Consider the following 17732-nt stretch of genomic DNA (forward strand, 5'->3'; position numbering starts at 1 on the left):
CCCCTTTTCTGTGGGCAGACCAGAAGAAGCAGACAGCTTCTCATCCTTCCCAAGCAGAAGCCACAGGTTGTGGCTACAACTGTCTGTCTAGGTGCTTTCAAACCTGTTTTAAGATGTTGTGATTCCTGACAGTGCCTTGGAACTCAGGAACAGGGCTGTTCTTAGAGATTCTCCACCTCCCAGAGAAGGAGGAGGCACAGAGAGGGCAAAGGATGAGTGAGGTGAACACACAGACACAAGACAGGACCAGGAGTTTTATTTGAACACAGTAAGTGGAGTACAGCAGCAGAACTCCTTGAGTCCATCTGGCTTCACATCATATCGGTGGCTTGGAGCTGTTCCATCAGCAATCCAGTCCCAGTCTCAGGAGGCTGAATCCATCCCTGCAGTGCCTCTTGCCACCCCAGGCTGGCTCCTGCTGCTGAGCTGCTCAGTTCTCATACTTGTGCTTGATGTGTTTCCACAGTTTCTGCATGCAAAACAAGCAGGGGAAAAAAAAATTAAGATGTTTTAAGCAGCTTCTCAGTGGAGTTCAGATAACAGAATGCAAATTATCCTGCCTGGGAAGGTGGTGATGGAGTCCTGTACTGGATCTGGGGGACACATGGGGGCTCCAGGCTTTTAACCTGGAGAGGGAGGAAGCTGCAGAGATTCCTCTTCCCCTGTTCTGCTCTGGATTAGTGGCCCAGAGACACTGCCTTGAATTCCCCTCCAGACTGGAGATGGCAGTTCTGCTCCTGCACGTAAGGGATGCACAGAACAATCATGGAATTGTGGAATAGTTTGGGTTGGAATGGATCTTAAAGCTCATCCAGTGCCACCCCTACCATGGGCAGGGACACCTTCCACTATCCCAGGCTGCTCCCAGCCCCATCCAGCCTGGCCTTGGGCACTGCCAGGGATCCAGGGGCAGCCACAGCTGCTCTGGGCACCCTGTGCCAGGGAACAATTCCCAATTCCCAATATCCCATCCATCCCTGCCCTCTGGCAGTGGGAAGCCATTCCCTTTGTCCTGTCACTTCATGCCCTTGTCCAAAGTATTTTCCCATTTCCTGGAGCCTCTGTAGGCCCTGCATGGGGCTCTGAGCTCTCCCCCAAGCCTGCCTCGGTATCCTGCAGTCATTATCCTGTCACTGCTGCACTTAGGAACCTAAGGACGGCTTGACCCCTTTTACCCAAGGTTCACGCTGGGGACACCCAAGGCCACCAGCCTTATCCCCTTCCTCCGGCACGGGCAGAGCGGCCAAACCGCGGGACTACAGAGCACAAATGAAGCTCCTTTTCCTCCTCCCGCGGCCCCTTCCGAGCGGCCAGAGAAGCCGAAGGACACCCCGAAACCCCGACCACCGAGCGCCGCGACAGCCGCGGAGCCGCCTCGGGGGCGGCCGAGCCGCGCTGACCCTCAGCGAAGCTGCGGCCGAGCCGCGGGCCCAGCGGGGCCGGCCTGACCTTCAGCGCTGGGCCCGCGCCCGGGCGGCCCCGGCGGGGCCTTACACAGCCCTCACCCCTTCGTTGAGCTGCTCGAAGAGCGCGTCCGCGCCCTGGTCGAAGGCGCGCTCGAAGAGCACCGCGCCCAGCACGATCGACAGCGCGAACGTGGAGCTGCGGCGGAACAGCGACGCGTACACCTGCCGCAGCAGCACCATCTTGTCTGCGCGCCCCGCGCCTGCGCCGCGCCGCAAGGGCTGCTGGGGGCTGTAGGCGGTGCTCTGGGAGTTGTACCGGGTGCCGAGCGCCCGTGGGGCATGCTGGAAGTTGTAGGCTGCGCGCAGTGCTGTGTGTGAGATGCGCATGCGCTGTTACCACAGGGCGTTGTGGGAGTTGTAGGCGGCGCGGCGCGGGCCTGGCCGGAGGTGGGTGAGTGTGGCGGGGTAGCGGGGGTCCCTGTGAGGCGTCCCTGTGAGGCGTCCGTGTGAGGGATCTCTGTGAGGGGTCCCTGTGAGGGATCCCTGTGAGGGGTCCCTGTGAGGGATCTCTGTGAGGGCTCCCTGTGAGAGATCCCTGTGAGGGATCCCTGTGAGGCGTCCCTGTGAGGCGTCCCTGTGAGGCGTCCCTGTGAGGGATCCCTGTGAGGGACCCCTGTGAGGGGTCCGTGTGAGGGATCCCTGTGAGGGGTCCCTGTGAGGCGTCCCTGTGAGGCGTCCCTGTGAGGGGTCCCTGTGAGGGATCCCTGTGAGGGGTCCCTGTGAGGCGTCCCTGTGAGGGATCCCTGTGAGGGGTCCCTGTGAGGGGTCCCTGTGAGGGATCCCTGTGAGGGGTCCCTGTGAGGGCTCCCTGTGAGGGATCTCTGTGAGGGGTCCCTGTGAGGGCTCCCTGTGAGGGATCTCTGTGAGGGGTCCCTGTGAGGGGTCCCTGTGAGGGGTCCCTGTGAGGGGTCCCTGTGAGGGGTCCCTGTGAGGGGTCCCTGTGAGGGGTCCCTGTGAGGGATCCCTGTGAGGGGTCCCTGTGAGGGATCCCTGTGAGGGGTCCCTGTGAGGGGTCCCTGTGAGGGGTCCCTGTGAGGGGTCCCTGTGAGGGATCCCTGTGAGGGGTCCCTGTGAGGGGTCCCTGTGAGGGGTCCCTGTGAGGGATCCTTGTGAGGGATCCCTGTGAGAGATCCCTGTGAGAGATCCCTGTGAGGGCTCCCTGTGAGACGTCCCTGTGAGGCGTCCCTGTGAGGGGTCCCTGTGAGGGGTCCTTGTCCGGCCAAGGGTGCCAGAGACAGGGCTGCGGTCATTGCCCTCAGCTGACCCCCGGAAGGTGGGTGGGAGGGGATTTGGGATGTTTTCTGCAGTTTGGGTTTTCAAAAGGTGGTTGGTGTCAGCGTCCGAGGAATGGGGCTCGTGAATCATGGAATGGTTTGGTTGGAAGGGACATCGAAGCTCATCCATTCCACCCCTGCCATGGCAGGGACACCTTCCACCATCCCAGGCTGCTCCCAGCCCCATCCAGCCTGGCTTTGGGCACTGCCAGGGATCCAGGGGCAGCCACAGCTGCTCTGGGCACCTGTGCAGGGCCAGAGGATCCTCTGAGAGCTGCTCGGGAGGACGGAACCCGGCCCCATGTGGCAGAACAAAAGTGGGAACGTTCCCATTTGCTGCCCTCTCTTTGTGTTTCTCTCTTTTTTACCTCAGTGAGAGCAGAGCAGCCCTGAGGTGACCTTAGCACAGATAGGAGAGAGGTAAATTTGGATTTAGGAAAGCAGAACAGATGGGGACGGGACAGGGGAATCCTAACACTGGGGCTGTTTCCCCACAGGGCTGTTGTTAATTGAGTATCTGCATGAAGTTCCAGAGCAGATCCTCAAGTGACACCGCTTTGTTGTTTTGTCTTACCCCCTCAGAAGTAGCACAAGGTCTGGCTGCAGAGAAATTTCTCCTGACTTATTAATATTTTTTCCCCCATGCAGAGTATGGGGATCTGTAGCATTTTTTTGGGTTAGGACAGACCTCTGCTTGTTTAGGAAGCCTGGCACATTCCTGTGTAGTGTTATCCCTTTGGAACCCCTGAATATCCCAAGTGGGATAGGACCCACTGGATCATCCAGTCCCACCCCTGTCCCTGCCCAGACCCCCACCAACCCCACCCTGTCCATCCCTGGCAGCACTGCCCAAAGGCTCCTGGAGCTCTGGCAGCCTCGGGGCCGTGCCCATTCCCTGGGCAGCCTGGGCAGTGCCAGCACCTCTGGGGGAAGAACCTTTCCTGATCTCCAGCCTGAGCTGCCCTGGCCCAGCTCCAGCCGTGCCCTGGCTGCTGTCCCTGGTCACCAAAGAGCAGAGCTCAGGAAAACTCAATTTTTATTTTTAAAATGTAACTGCTCTGGATTATCTAACACAAATCCCCCCAGCTGCCCATTACTTGTTGCCACCAAGATGGTTTGTGTGTGGTCAGGTTGGTGTTGATCCTCAATCTGGATTACCACTGGAAGCTGTCCCTACCTGTGGCAGGGGTTGGAATGAGATGAGCTTTAAGATCCCTTCCAACCCAACCATGCCATGATTCTCTGGCTGGACACAGGGAATGGCTTCCCACTGCCAGAGGCAGGGAGAGATGGAATATTGGTAAGGAATTGTTCCCTGTGAGGGTGGGCAGGCCCTGGCACAGGTGCCCAGAGCAGCTGTGGCTGCCCCTGGATCCCTGGCAGTGCCCAAGGCCAGGCTGGACAGGGCTTGGAGCATCCTGGGACAGTGGAAGGTGTCCCTACCATGGCAGGGGTGGCACTGGATGAGCTTTAATGTCCCTTCCAACCAAATCATTCCATGACTGCATGGTTCCTCTGGGTGGAATGGAAAGCAGGATCTGTGCCTGTGTCATTGGGAAGCTGCTGGCAGACTCTGCTGCCATTCCAAGTCTCCCGGCAGATCTGAGCCCATTTAAATTGGCAGCTGAGTATCAGAAACCTGACACTTGGATTTAATTAATTCACATCTGCCTGGGTATCAGGAGTGGCTGGAATGGCCCTGAGCCCGGCTGTGAGAAACAGGAAATTGAGGTCAGAGCCCAGCAGCACCTCCCGGGGCTGGTGTGGAGAGCAGCAGCTCCCCCAGGCACAGGGGAGTCGGGGTCACCTTCCTCCCTGTGCCCGGTGAGACGTCCCAGAGAGTCCCAGATAAAATCTGCAGCTGATACAGAGCAGCGTGGAGCATTCTGGCAGCAGTTGGAGGGAGGAAAATATGGGATGGTGCCCAGGATATCTTGGCTAGAGTTATCCCAAGCCCCTCTCTGTCACCTTCGAGGTGCCTCACACCAGGGTATTGCTCACCAGCAGGGCTCCAGGAGACACAGCACAGCGTTGCTGTTACACTTTCATACAGCATAAAGCCCTGGGTTGTTTGGTTTGGTTTTTTTTATATTTTTAATTTGCATTTATTCAGGAAGACTTTTAAGCTGGCACAAAGCCTGCCTGGAAGCATTTATGGCTGCGGTGGGCCCAGGTCTGAGTGCCCTGATTCAGTTGCAAATCAGGGGCTGGAGATGCTGTGAGGAAAGGGCTAGGCTGAGGCAGTTCTTTACAGAACAGCTACATTTACTTTATTTCATAATGACTAAGATGGATTTAATTAGGAGCCATGTCTGTTTTCAGCTGAATAATGCTCTTTGTTTACTGCTGGAGCCGTTTGGGGGGATGGAAATAGGTTGGTGCTGCTCAGAAGCAGCTTTCTACTCCTCTGGACTGGGAAGTGCTGGTGTTGCAGAGTTGGCAGAACCCAGCAAGGTATCCATGCAGTGGAATCCTTGAAAAGATGGGGATAAGTGTTGGGTATAATCACTGAAGGGGAAAGTCTGGGGGAGAATCTGATACCTCTCTAATTGCTTTTTACAATCCCTCTGTCCCCTGCAATGGGAATTGCTTGGAGAATTTGGGAGCAGGCAGCCGTGGGATGTGGGATCTGGCTGTCTGGAGTCTGTAGGAGCTTTCTGCCCTGGTTGTTTGGGGAGGAGGGGGAAGGAGCTTCTGCAATTATTGCTGTTGGAGTGATGAAAGAGAAAGTTTGAAATACGATTTCAAAGGCTGGCTGCTGCTGGGCTTCCGCAGGCAGAATTCCCTGGGAGATCTCTGGAAACTTGTGTGGGACCACTGCAGAATCTCATTTGTTTTTCCTGTCTGCAGCATTCTCTTCTGCAGAGATGGAGTGCAAGAGCCAGCAGCTGAGACAGGGAGATTTTTGTGTCACCACGAACTTTGGGAGTTTATGGAATAACATGTGGATCAGGGATTTTTCAGTATTTAAAAGCATTGTTCCCCCTGAATTCCAGCAGCCTCACCACCTGGCTGCAAACCTGGCTGCAAAACTCAGGGATGCAAAGGATGAGGGAATTTATGGCTCTGTGCTCATTAAGCAGCGCTTGGGTTTGGATTCCTGGGCTGGAGGAGGATGATTTCAGACCTCAAGCCCTGCAGAGCCGAGCTGGGATCAGCCCAGGGCATGGGGGATTTGGGGTCCCAGCACACACAGCTGGGGCATGGCCAGCCCTCACCCCCCCAGGAATGAACCTCAACACGAGATTTCCAGTTCACTTGGAATATCTGACCATTTTACCTTCAGAGTGGAGGTTTTCAATCCAATTTTAAAAGTCTCAGAAGGTCTTCCCATGGAGTGCAGCTTTGTTTTAACTTGTAGTGTGAGGCCTCGGAGATTTCCAGGGGTTTGATTTTGAAGCAGCAGTTCCTGGGAGCAGGGGAGGGAGGGGAATGTGCTGCTGCTGCTCCTGCTGGGGTGGATGTCTGGCAGGAGGCCTGTCAGCCCTGCCTGAGCTGGGCATGCCAGGCTCTGAGGGATTCCCTAGTGCTCTGCTCTTTGTGCTGAGCCAGAGCAACTGGCCAGGGGGCTGTGATTGATTCTGGACCCATTTTATTTATAAAATCTTTATTTCTTGTGCTGGTCTCTGTGCCACTTTTTAAATGCGCTCAGCTGTCAAAGTGTCAAAACCTGGAGAATTGCTTTTGGAGTTTATCTCCCAGTCCATCCATCTTTGCCATTCATCAGGCACCTTTATATCCCTCGGGAGAGAGCTTGCAGCTCCTTCAGGGTGTTTGTTGCACCTCCAGCAGGGACATCCTGTGGGAGAGGTGCCTGAAGGATAAAACACAAGCTGATCTCACCTGCAGTGACAGTGGCAGGCCCAGCACAGGTGGGAGCTCCCAAATTGTATTGTGATCTTAGTGCTGTACTCAGAGCAGACACAACTTGGTGCCATAGGCTGATGGGGATGAGAAGAGCAATCCATGATGTCTAGGGAAAAACAGGTGGCTCAGTGGATTGTAGGAAATGTGTCCTGTAGTGTTTGTAATGCAGCTTCCCATCTCCAGGACAGGTGACATCGGCTCCTGTTTTATCTTCAAGGATAAAATGAGCTTTGCTGAGTTTCTTCCTTACCTTGCAGAGATGGACATGGGGGAGTTTCCTTCTTCTTTTGTATCAGCTTGTGGAGGTTGTGGTCAAAAGTCCCCAGGACCTCCAGCTCCTTCTGTTTGCACCTTGGATGGTTTGTGCTGCACCTCCCCTGGAGCCTGTGTCTCTCTGTTTTCTCTGCTCTGAGCTCAGGGAAGGAGAATCCTTCCAGCAGAGCTGTTGCTGCTTTGGGTGACAGAGATAAATGCAGATCAGGCCTTTTCTCCCATGTACAGGCAGCAGATTCTGCCCCAGCAGTCTGTGATGGACAGGGATATAAACTGTTGGGTCTCACCTCTTTCTCTGTCTGCCAGCCCTAAGTGATTTGAGTTCTCCTCCTTTGGAAGCAGGCACTGTAAATCCTGGATCCTCCATTCCCATGGCTGGGTGCCGAGGAGCTGCCTGATGAGCTCAGGACATGTTGATGCTGTTTTGCTAGGAGAGAGATGGGCAAAAGGTACTTCTGTGACTACTGTGACAGGTCCTTCCAGGACAACCTGCACAACAGGAAGAAACACCTCAATGGAGTGCAGCATCTCCGGGCTAAGAGAGTCTGGTACGACTTATTCCGAGGTGGGTGCTCCCAGCTGTCTGCCACTCCCTTCCTGGGACTGGGGAGGTGATGGATGTGGAGGGGGGGAGTGGAGAGAGAAAATAAACCAGCACTGATGGTTTATGCACTCTGTGTGCCAGCAGTTTGAGCATGTGGTGCTGCTGAATCAGGCAGTCTCAGAGGTGAAACCCTCGTGTGTGGCTCTGACCTGTCCCAGCACACAGTTCCAGGTGTGTTAGTGCCAGCCTGAGGAGTGCAGTGGGAGTGGGATAAACTGGCTGTGAAACCATTGCCTGCTGTCTCTCTGCTTCCTTCTGCTCCCTGACCAGTTTGGGACTGGACATGATAGGATTTTGCTGTGCCCAGGATCTTTACCTGGGTTCATCCCTTGTCTTCCCAGATGCTGCTGCTATCCTGCAGGAAGAGCAAACCAAGAAACCTTGTCGGAAGTTTCTGCAAACAGGTGAGGAGTTCTAAGGTGGAAAGAAGTGCCTGGGCTCTAGCAGCTCCTTGCAGAGCCAGCCCAAGGCTGGAGGGAGGGGCTTGGGCCTGTGTCTGGCATCCAGGTGTGATGGAGCCTGGGTTTGCTTGCACAAGGACCTCCCGTGGGTGGTTCTCATGGGACTCTGGCTCTTACCAGAATTATTAAAGTTGGAAAAGACCTTTAAGATCACCAAGTCCAAATGTCAATACAATACCACCATGTTTATCATTAAACTATGTCCCCAGGTGTCACATCCACAGACTTTTTTGAGCACTTCCAGGGGTGGTGACAGCGCCACTTCTCTGGGCAGCCCATTCCAATGCTTTACAACCCTTTCTGTGAATAAATATTTCCTAATATCTAGTCTAGAGAATTTTGAAACTGAATTTTTAAATCTCACTATTTCATTCCAGGACAGTGTGATTTTGGGTCCAACTGCAGATTTTCCCACATGACAGAGCAGGACCTGGAGAAGCTGAGTGCCCAGGTTCAACGTGAGTCCTCCAACAAGGCAATGTCTTAGGATTTCCTTGGAGGGAGAGTTGCTGCAGGGGGGTGTGAGGGTTTGTGCAGGCTGTGATCCCTTGCTGCCCACACAGAGCCAGCCAATCCCTCCTGCTTCCCAGTGCTGTGTGAGCCTGGAAGTGCTGCAGTTTGTCATATGCTCCCTGCTCTCGAGCTGCTGGCACAGACACAAACCTGGAGCTGAGCAATGCTGTTACCACTTGGCAGCAAGAGTTTGGAGTGGCCTTCCTGAGCCCTCGGGGTTTTATTCAGTCAGGGAATAAAAACTGTCAGCAGCAGAGGGCACTGGTACATCACGTCCCCTTAAATTTATGGATTTGATTCCCCCCACCTTGCTGCTATTACCAGGGAGCTGCTGCTTCCACCCGTGGGAAGAGCTGGTGGGAAGAGCTGTCCTGCTGTCGGGCTGTGAAAGGGGTCCTGGATCCAGAAACAGCCTCTGCTTGGGTGGCTTTGGATGGAAGTGAAGTGTGGGCAGAGGGTGGATGGCAGCTGCTCCCTGCTGGCAGTCTGCAGAGCACTTCTGAACTTTCTCATTCTGGGACTACCATTCTTGGAACTACTTTTCTTTTAGGGAAAAGAGGTGGTAGCTCTGTTTTCTCCATAGGAGTCATTACTTTAGTGGTTAAAGAAAATCACAGAATCAGAGACTGGGCTGGGTGGGAAGGGATCTTAGAGCTCATCTCACTCCACCCCTGCCATGGGCAAGGATGCTTTCCACTAGACCAGGTTACTCCAAGCCCCATCAGCCTGGCCTTGGACACTTCCAGGGAGTATGAGTGAGGTGTTGGTGAGAACTTGTGGAATGGTTGAAATCCCCACTAATTAGATGAACTAATCCTCACCATGCTGAAAGCAGGGTGAGCTCAAGCAGGGTGCTCAGGGCCACGTCCAGTTGTGTTTTGAATATCTCAAGGCTGGAGATTCTGTGGGGGACCTGATCCACCGTTTGACTAGGTTAATAATAAAAATGTGTAATTTTTAAAATATTTAAATAGAAATTCCTAATGGAAATTCCCAGATTTTGAGTTGTGCCCATTGTCTCTGTACTGGGGAGCCCAGCACTGGGTACAGCACCCAGATATGGCCTCAGAGTGTGGAGCAGAGAAGAAGGATTCCTTCCCCAACCTGGTGTCCCAGTGTAGCCCAGCTTGGAGCAGCTCCCATGCCCACATCCTCACTGGAGCCAGCTGTTGTTTTGCTAAGAGTCTGGCAGAGCCAGGCTGAAGTGTTGGAAGTGTGGGATGTGAGAGGGGGGTGTGCGTGGGGCAGAGCCTCTCCTGGCCCTCAGGGGGATCCTGTCTGGGGAGGAAGAGCTCCCCAAAGAGGAGGAGCTCAGGGGAGCCAGGGGGAGGCAGGCAGCACAGAGCTATTCCAGGCCGTGCTGGGTCAGTGAGAGCCCCCGAGGTGACTCTGAATCAATCTCTGAGCACCGCCAGCAGTTGATAAAGCCACAGTGGGGACAGAGTGCTCCAGCCTTCCCAGAGTCACCTTCCAGCCCCTGACCCCTCTCTGCTGGGCTCCCGAGAGTGCACAGAGTGGCAGGCACAGGAGCCTCTAGCATTTCCAGGCACTGGCTGTTCCTGCAGGAGAAGTGGGAGCTCTCTGGAGCAGAGCAGGGAGGGCTGGCAGCTCCTCTGCACTCGCACAGCTTTCCTTGCCAATTACACTTGTTATTGAGTATTGACTTGTGTCAAATGGGTCAGTGTAAGTGCAGGATTGGCTGCTGAGAGCCAGTTCCAGCATGATTACTGGGAAACCTTGCATTTGTGTTCTGGAGTCAAACGTTTCATTTACCAATTAGCCCTGAAGGAACAATGGCCAGGGGACAGGGGCTGCTTGGTTGGAGAGTTCAGTCCTGCTCACCTGGTGTGGCTTCGTGTGTCACACAGATTCCAGCTCTGATCAGAGAGCTGCAGGGAAATGCTGGTGCAGGATTTGGTGGAGGAGAGGGACAGCCTGTAACAGACAGGATGGAAGGATCAGACACTGTCTGGTGAGTCATGGGGACGTCCCAGCACTCCTTCAGTTGCCAAAGCACCCTTGTCTCAGGTGCTGGGGCTGAGGAGGGCAGAGTTGAGGGCAAGATTGTAGTGGCAAGGTGTGTAATTCACACAGGATCCTCCATCAGTAATGTCCCACATTCCCACTCAGGATGTCTGAGCCATGAGCCATCCCAAGCCACAGCCAGTGGGATTGGAGCAATCTGGGCCAGGCTGCCTCTCGCTGACCCAGCTGGGAGATTTTGGCAGCTTTGGAGGCAGGGGTCATCAGGAATTTGAGATGAGCTGAGAGGCTGGAAGTTCCAGAGCCTTCCCAAGCCTGGGGGGACCATGCTGGGGGTGGCCAGGCTGGTGGGGGATGCTTTCCTGATGGGCCCACAGTGCTGCTTAATCCCCCTTTCCTCAGCTTTGGTGCAGGCAGAGCCTTGTCTGACTTTTTTTTTTTTAACCCATCTAAACCATGATGACTTTTTTTATCATGAAAATATTGAACCTGTCCCTGAGTCCCTGTGAGTATTTGGCATTGGTGACTCCATGTCTGTAAACTCACCTTGATAATGAAATATTTTTATCACAACCAAAGGAAATGTGGCATTATCCTTAACATTTGACCTTTTTAATGCTGGAAGCTGACCCTGTAGTTTGTGTAAGTTTTGTGGGTTAAGTAGGAAAATTTCTGGATGATTCCATGTTCTAGAACAGCTTGGAGCCTGGCCTACTTTGGCGTCAGCATCTCTGCACCCTGTAGAATATCCTCATCAAGAAGCAACAGTTTACACCTTCAGCAGGGAGGGAGCTCATATTCCCAGCTGTTTCCCCATCAAAGCATTAGCCTTCTGCATCTGCTGCATCATTCATCAGGCAGACACTTCCAGGCTGTCATTTTAAGTGCAGTCATGTCAGGAGAAGTCACTGTCAAATTGCCATCTCCTTGCTCAGAGTTATTGGCTCCCCGCTAATCCGTGTCCCTGGCGCAGGCAGGATCGACCTGGCTGGGCTCTGATGGCTCCAGCCAGCCAGGGCTGCCAGAGGAGGGCACAGCTGGTGAGTGTTTGCAGGATGTCCATGGGGTTGCAAGGATCTGAGGGCCCTGCTGGGGTGGCTGGAGTCCACTGGTTTAACTGGGCAGGGAGTGGGAGGAGCGCTCACACTGGGCTGCAGGGTGGTTGCTTGTTTGGCTGCTCCCATTGCAGGGGCTCCTCAGCCTCATCTCAGCCATGCTCTGGTGCTGTTTGTGTGCTCTGGAAGAGTTGGGGTTCCACAACATCCACCAGGGAAGCAGCTGAGGGATTTCATGTGCATCTCTTTGCTGGGTGGGAGCTGAGGGATTTCCTGTGCATCGCCTTGCTGGGTGACCCTCCAGCGAGTACTGGCAGGTTCCATCTCTCACACAGCAGTGCCTTTGTCAAGAATAAAACCCACGAGGAGAGAAGATAAATGTGGGCTCAGCTCTGGCATCATTAGAGGCACTTCACGACTACAGATGCTCTTTCAGTTGGCTGTAATTAGACTTTGAAGCAAACACCACGGTGAGGAGGAGGAGATGGGAAGCACTTTCACACCTGTCCAGCTGCACTGGCACGTGTAGGGGGCAAGGGCTGGTGAAGGCCTTTCAGAGCTGCTTCTTGGAATAGCTGTTGGCATTCAGGGAGTATTTCCAGTTTCAGGGTGTGTTTGGTGGTCCCTGGATGGGATGTGTGTGCACCAGAGGAGGGACATGGATGTCCTCAAGGTGGGCAGAGCTGGAGAGCTGCCTGTCCCTGCTGCTGTATTTTTGAGCCTGAGGTTTGGACTGCTCCGGAGCAGCAGCTCCTGGAGCTGTGAGAGCAGGGAGACAGCTGAATGTCTTTCTAATGTGGATACCTGTGGCCTCATTTGGGGCATTGCAAATCCAGAGTAGTTCCACAGCATCCAGTGAACTTTTCTGGCTTGGAAACATGAGTTGTGGCTACTCCATCCCTGGTATGGTACCTTGGGGCTCCCTGCTCTGAACAGAGAAGTTGGACTGTTTATGCTCTGCTCTCTCTTGGGGCTGGGAGTTGGATGAAGAGGAGATCACAGTACAGAGAGGTTGGAGAGATTCTCCATAATTTTCTTCCCTGTCTCATCGAAGCTTCTCTTAGACACTGCTTGTCTGTCCCCTTGCTGAGGTGGGATGTGCTCAGGAGGTGGAAGAACATGGAACAAAGGGAAATAAGGTGCTCAGGTTTGCCAGATGAGTCTAACCCTGAGTGTGAGCAGTGCCCAGCTCTCCAGGCTGAGCTTCTTGCCTCCCCCTCTCCTCACCTGGCCAGGTGGTTGGGTTGACCCCAGGTAGCTCTGCTGGGGCTTTGATCCTTGAGAACAACTGTGGGAGACTGGAACATTGCTGTCTCCAGCCTTCTCGGTGGGTTCAGAGCAGCAGCCAGACCACAGCAGGCTTTCTGTGGTGGCACTGGGCACATCATCACCCCGCCCAGCAGCAGCAGCTGAAAAGGCTGGATGACAAATTATCCATCTGGCTGCTCATTGTGTAGCACATCCCTGCCATCCTGATTTAGGATTCAACAGGCAGATGAATAATTGGTTGCCACCAGTAGGATGAAGTGATCCTTCACTCTGCCCAAGCGCTATTAATTTCACACCCTGTCTGCAAAGGTATAATATTTTCCTTAAAACATGTGACATATGGTGGGTGGGTGTGGAGCAGGCTCCTGAGGGGCACAGCTGCAGGTGCCTTGATCCCTAAATGGGATCAGGGATCCCCCAGAAGGATGGATGAGCAGGGCTAAGGGAATGACATGCATCTGCCTCTGCTTCCTTTTTATTGTCACCAGTATTTGGTTTTCTGAGTTCCCTGTTCTGTTAGGTGGGAAGTTTCCACTAGGCTGGAGCTGGGATTGCTGGGAGCGTGCTCTCATCCCTGATGTGCTGGCAGGAGTGTGGCTGTGTCAGGACTCCTGCTAGACCTGTTCAGCACCAGCTCCCTCCTGCAGCTGCAGGGGACGAGGGAGCTTTGCTAACTGGGCAGCTGTGGGTTTGTGCCACACTGGCTCCATGCCCTTCTTCCCAGGGGGTGCCTGTGGGCATCTGCCCACACAGCCCTTCCAGCGTGATTGGAGGGGTTGAAACCTTGATTCAGTAAACAGCAGAGGTTTCGTACTGGTTTCCTTCCTCATTCCTAACCACCATGAGAAAGAGAACAAGGAGTAATGGTTCAAAGTGAAAGAGGGGACATTTAGGTTAGGTATAGGCTGGACTCGATGATCTCTCTTGAACCTGATTGATTCTGCAATTCTGTGATTTAGGGAAGAAATCCTTCCCTCTGATGGGGTGAGGCCCTGGCACAAGGTGCCCAGAGAAGCTGTGGCTGCCCCTGGATCTCTGGGAGTGTCCAAGGCCAGGCTGGACAGGACTTGGGATAGTGGAAGGTGTCCCTGACTGTGGCAGGGGGTGGGATAGGATGAGCTTTGAGGTGACTTCCAATCAAGCCATTCCTTGGTTCTAAAGACAAGAACTTGTCCCCTGGTTCTCTCTGGCCTGGTTCTGCCCCTGGGCTGGTGACAGCTCTGCCTGGGCTGTGCAGGGGTTGGGGACACATCAGGCAGGAGCTCCTTAAGCAGCCCTGACAGCAGCTCTGGGATCTGTCTGCTGGCTGGAACACACACCCAGAACTGTCCAGACTCTCCCGGGCTGCCAAGGCTGCATCGATCCGGACACTGTCCCTGTCATTTCCACCTAACAGGGCAGGGGTGGCACAGTTGCTGCTGCCAGTTGGAGGGACACGGCTCTGGAAATGGCTCAGGGCCAGCCAAGGCCGTTCCAAGCAAGGATGAGGGTGATCTGCCCCGGGGGGAGATGTCAGACTCCCCTCAGTGCCCAAACTGCCACCATGCTGGTTTAGCTCTTGTCCCCTGCTCTGCCTGGCTGCAGCTGTCACCAGTGATGGCTCCAAGCATCGGATGGCAGGAGGGCAGAGGAGGAGGAGGAGGAGGGGCTGCCCAGGCATGGTGCACACTCTCCACCCTGTGAAACTGTGCAGGGTAATGAGCAGCAGGTTTAATGGAGTGAAAGAACATGGGTCTGGTGGCCCTTTCTCTCATGGCCCTCCCTCTGATCCAGCCCTCTCTGATCTCAATCTTTCTCTCGAGCAGGGGAGAAGAGGCTGAAGGAGCTGCAGAGGGAGGGAGCAGATATCCCACCTGGCACCATCGAGGACTGGCTGGACAAGAGAGCCCAGAGGCTGAGCGCAGCTCAGAGTAGCAGGTACCGGTACTGGGATCATCCAGGTGTGGATGCAGAGGGGGATCCCACAGGAGGGCTGGGATAGAGGAGGGCGCAGGGCATCAGAGGTCCTGACACCCCCAGCCAGCCCTTGTGAGGGGCACATGTGTGGATGCAGCCCTACCTGCCCCACCTGGGCAGGGATGTCTGCACAGGTGTCCCAGTTTGCCAGGGGACACCCTTTGGGAACAGGCCACAGCAGAGGGCTGCCCCTTGTCCTCTGCAGAGTGCACAGACACACCTGGAAGGACAGAGCCGCTGCTGTGCTGGCTCATTAACGCCCAGGGTTCAGTGTCAGGAGCCTGCTTTCATCTGTTGACAGCTCCCCCATCCCCTGCCTGCCAGGGAGGGTGGAATTGGCTCCTCCTCACAGGATCCATTCGGATTCGGTGCCGGCTGTTTCCTCGCTCACCTGACTGTGCCGCAGGCTTAATGGGATGACATTTGGGCTGGTGCCAAATCTCTCTTCTGTTCTTTCTCTGTTTGTTCCCGTCCTCTCCGTGTTTGGACTGGGCAGGAGCTTCCTTCTGATGCTTGTCTGAGCTTGTTGCTCTGGGATTGTTGTCCCTCAGCTCGGCTGCCCTTGGCCTTGCAGAGGTGTCCACATTCCTGTCCCCTACACTTCACTTGCCCCATTTTGTTTGTCCTGCCTGTGAATCCCTGGAATATGAGGTAGATCAGAAGATAGCCGTCACTATTCCCAGAGGAATTTCCAGACCTTCAGAACTACTTGGTCACACCCAGAGGAATGTTCAGACCTTCAGAACTGGGTCCCTGCTGCCTCCATAGATGCACAAAACAAATTTCCAGGATTGTTGCTCCTTTTCCAGCCTCCCTGTCCCTGCAGGCTCAGAAACCATCTGCTACAGGAATTAAACAACAACTATTGGAACTTCCCTTCCTCTCTCCAGCCTTGCCAAAGCCTATCTTGATCATCTCTGTGCTCCCCTCTCTTGATCATCTCTGTGCCCTCCAGCCCCACATTTCATGGGATTGATTCTTCCAAAGGAAATGTAGAGTGCGGATTTCCATCAGAAAAGGGTTCAAGGCCTCAAAGCTTCTGAGATGCCACAAGTTCCATGAGTGTGGAAGGGGATAGAGGAGAGGGATCCCATTAACACCTTCAGAAAGGAAATATTCTTGATCTTGGTGACCACTGGAGAATCCCTGTGGGACAGCCATTGAGAATGCTCCAGCTGTAGGTAAACCTTTGATAGAGCACTCGTAGCTCTTGAGACCCCAGGGAATTGAGTACCCAGGCAGCATCCTGCCTATTGATCAGTCCTGCTGCTCAGGAAATGCTAATTAGGTGATGGCTCCACCTTGCAGCATTCCCTCTGCTCCACATCCAATGTGCCTGAGCCACAGTGCTGCGGGGATGACACCAAATATCCCTGCCCAGAGGGGCTGGTGTGTGTCCTCATGGTCCTGCCTCATCCTGGGCTCTGGAGAATCCCCACTGAGGGGATAAACCTTGAGCCAAGTGACTTTGCTCTGCGTTAGTTGCTTGGAAAACACTCCTGGAAAACTACTCCTGTGGTTGGCTTTCAGCCATGGCCCGCAGGGAGAGGAGGGTGCTGCTTCTCCCTGGGGTTATGTAAAGGAGTTTGATTAGATTCTTTTGGCATAAGAATTAAAAAGATTCATCAGGATCGGAGGTAGAGGCCTGAGAAGCTGCAAGGCTGCTGTCAGGGGCTTGTGTGAGAGAACAAATGAGATTCCTGCACTTGGGGATTATGGAAAAGGTATGTTTCCCATGAATTTAAACATGCCCTGGTCAAGCTGGAGGGAAGGCAGAGATGGTTCTTGCTCCTGCAGTTCTTCATCCCAGTGTGGTGTTTGCAGAAGCCTCGACCAGTAAAGCTGAAGAGAGGGGCAGGGCCAGAGTGATTCCCAGACCATGGGGTGAGGGAGAAGGCTCTTCCCTCAGCTGAAGGGTCCTCTGGTGCACACACCCTGCTGCTTTGGCAGCTCCTCCGTTTCCGAGGGGTCCTTGTCCTTTGGGAAGTGCACAGCTGGTTTGGGATTTGGGCTGCTCAGAAAGAAACATCTGCTGGTTTTGTTTGTTCTTCCAACTCAGCTGTGTGAGGAGTGGGGATGGAGGGGCTGGGACCAGCACCTGGCAGCTATGCCTGCTGAGCCCCTCTCAGGGGGCTGTGCTGCTCCCCCCAGCCCAGACCCCCTCACCTCAGCGTTCCCACCTGAGTTTTCACAGACACACGCTGTGTTAGGCTGCTTGGATATGCTGGAATGGTCACACAGCTGTTCTGGTGCTGGATTTGGGATGTGGGGGTGGATGAACCCATTTGGTGATAACCAAAACCCTCCTCTGCTGGCCCCTTCTTTTTGGGGACTACTGGAGGGGGCACAGGGAGGCCCAGCCCCAGCATGGCCTTGGTGTCAGACTGGCACACTGCTGCTCACCTCATCCCTTTCCCTCTCCCCTCACAGTTCTCTTCTCGAGAAACCAGCACCGTTCCAGTACCCTCTGGGCTGGCCACCAGTGCAGGAGCTGCCCCCATCCCTGCAGGCCCCCCCGCCCGGGGGGTGGCCGGTGCCCCCCAACCTGCAGTGGGGCTGAGGCACCCCCAGAGCCTGGCTGGGGCTGGCTGCCTCTGCTCTGGGAAAGGGACAGGATTATTTATACACACTTTTATTTCAATAAACCCTCCTCCTGCCCGTTGCAGACTCTTGTGTGTCGTGTTCCTGCTGGTCTGGCAGCCTCCCATGGGCTGAGCCACTCCCCTGCCTTTCTCCCTGCACAGGGGGTGTCTGTTGTCACCTGGAGCTGACATTCCCCATTTCCTGGGTGGGATCCATCCCCTCAGATCACTTCTGCCTGCTCTCAGTCCAGCTCCGTGCTGGGCTCTGTCATCCAGGCTGGAGCTGTGAAGTGATGTTTAATTTCCTCGGGTGTTGGTGCTGTGTTTGTCCTGATAAATTCAGGGTGTGACCCTGCCTGGGTCCAGGTGCTGGAGCTCCCAGTGGAGAGTCTGGGGAGCTTCCCTCAGCCCTGCCCCTGCTGTGCTGGA

The 17732-nt window shown here is 54.6% G+C and overlaps 2 protein-coding genes across 6 annotated transcripts; one reads left to right on the top strand and one right to left on the bottom strand.

Moving 5' to 3' along the window:
• Nucleotides 1-240: 240 nt before the first annotated feature.
• UQCR10 (ubiquinol-cytochrome c reductase, complex III subunit X) lies at nt 241-1713 on the bottom strand. Of its 2 annotated transcripts, none has more exons than XM_072935947.1 (2): nt 1450-1713; nt 241-469 (listed from the first exon to the last, which is right to left on the bottom strand). In XM_072935947.1, exon 1 carries the CDS (start codon nt 1644-1646, stop codon nt 1491-1493), a length of 156 nt encoding a protein of 51 aa, XP_072792048.1. In that variant the 5' UTR covers nt 1647-1713; the 3' UTR covers nt 241-469; nt 1450-1490.
• Nucleotides 1714-1723: 10 nt separating this feature from the next.
• ZMAT5 (zinc finger matrin-type 5) lies at nt 1724-17386 on the top strand. 4 transcript variants are annotated; one of them, XM_030285528.4, is made up of 6 exons: nt 1724-1857; nt 7223-7445; nt 7826-7888; nt 8323-8403; nt 14571-14682; nt 17152-17386. In XM_030285528.4, the coding sequence occupies exons 2-6, from the start codon at nt 7319-7321 to the stop codon at nt 17279-17281; spliced, it is 513 nt and encodes a 170-aa protein (XP_030141388.1). In that variant the 5' UTR covers nt 1724-1857; nt 7223-7318; the 3' UTR covers nt 17282-17386. The 4 variants fall into 4 exon arrangements, with proteins under 4 accessions (XP_030141388.1, XP_030141390.1, XP_002186938.1 ...); XM_030285530.4 differs by having other exon boundaries at nt 1727-1857; nt 7220-7445; XM_002186902.6 differs by having other exon boundaries at nt 1751-1853.
• Nucleotides 17387-17732: the final 346 nt, after the last annotated feature.

Source organism: Taeniopygia guttata, chromosome 15 (genome assembly GCF_048771995.1).
Source record: "Taeniopygia guttata chromosome 15, bTaeGut7.mat, whole genome shotgun sequence".
Classification (NCBI taxonomy): Eukaryota; Metazoa; Chordata; class Aves; order Passeriformes; family Estrildidae; genus Taeniopygia; species Taeniopygia guttata.

Excerpts from the sequence above, each read along its gene's own strand:
- UQCR10 (XM_072935947.1), bottom strand. The coding sequence starts at position 1,646 with ATGGTGCTGCTGCGGCAGGTGTACGCGTCGCTGTTCCGCCGCAGCTCC.
- ZMAT5 (XM_030285528.4), top strand. The coding sequence starts at position 7,319 with ATGGGCAAAAGGTACTTCTGTGACTACTGTGACAGGTCCTTCCAGGAC. Across the intron at positions 7,446-7,825 it reads CTGGTACGACTTATTCCGAG|ATGCTGCTGCTATCCTGCAG; the intron begins GTGGGTGCTCCC and ends TTGTCTTCCCAG. Across the intron at positions 7,889-8,322 it reads TCGGAAGTTTCTGCAAACAG|GACAGTGTGATTTTGGGTCC; the intron begins GTGAGGAGTTCT and ends ATTTCATTCCAG.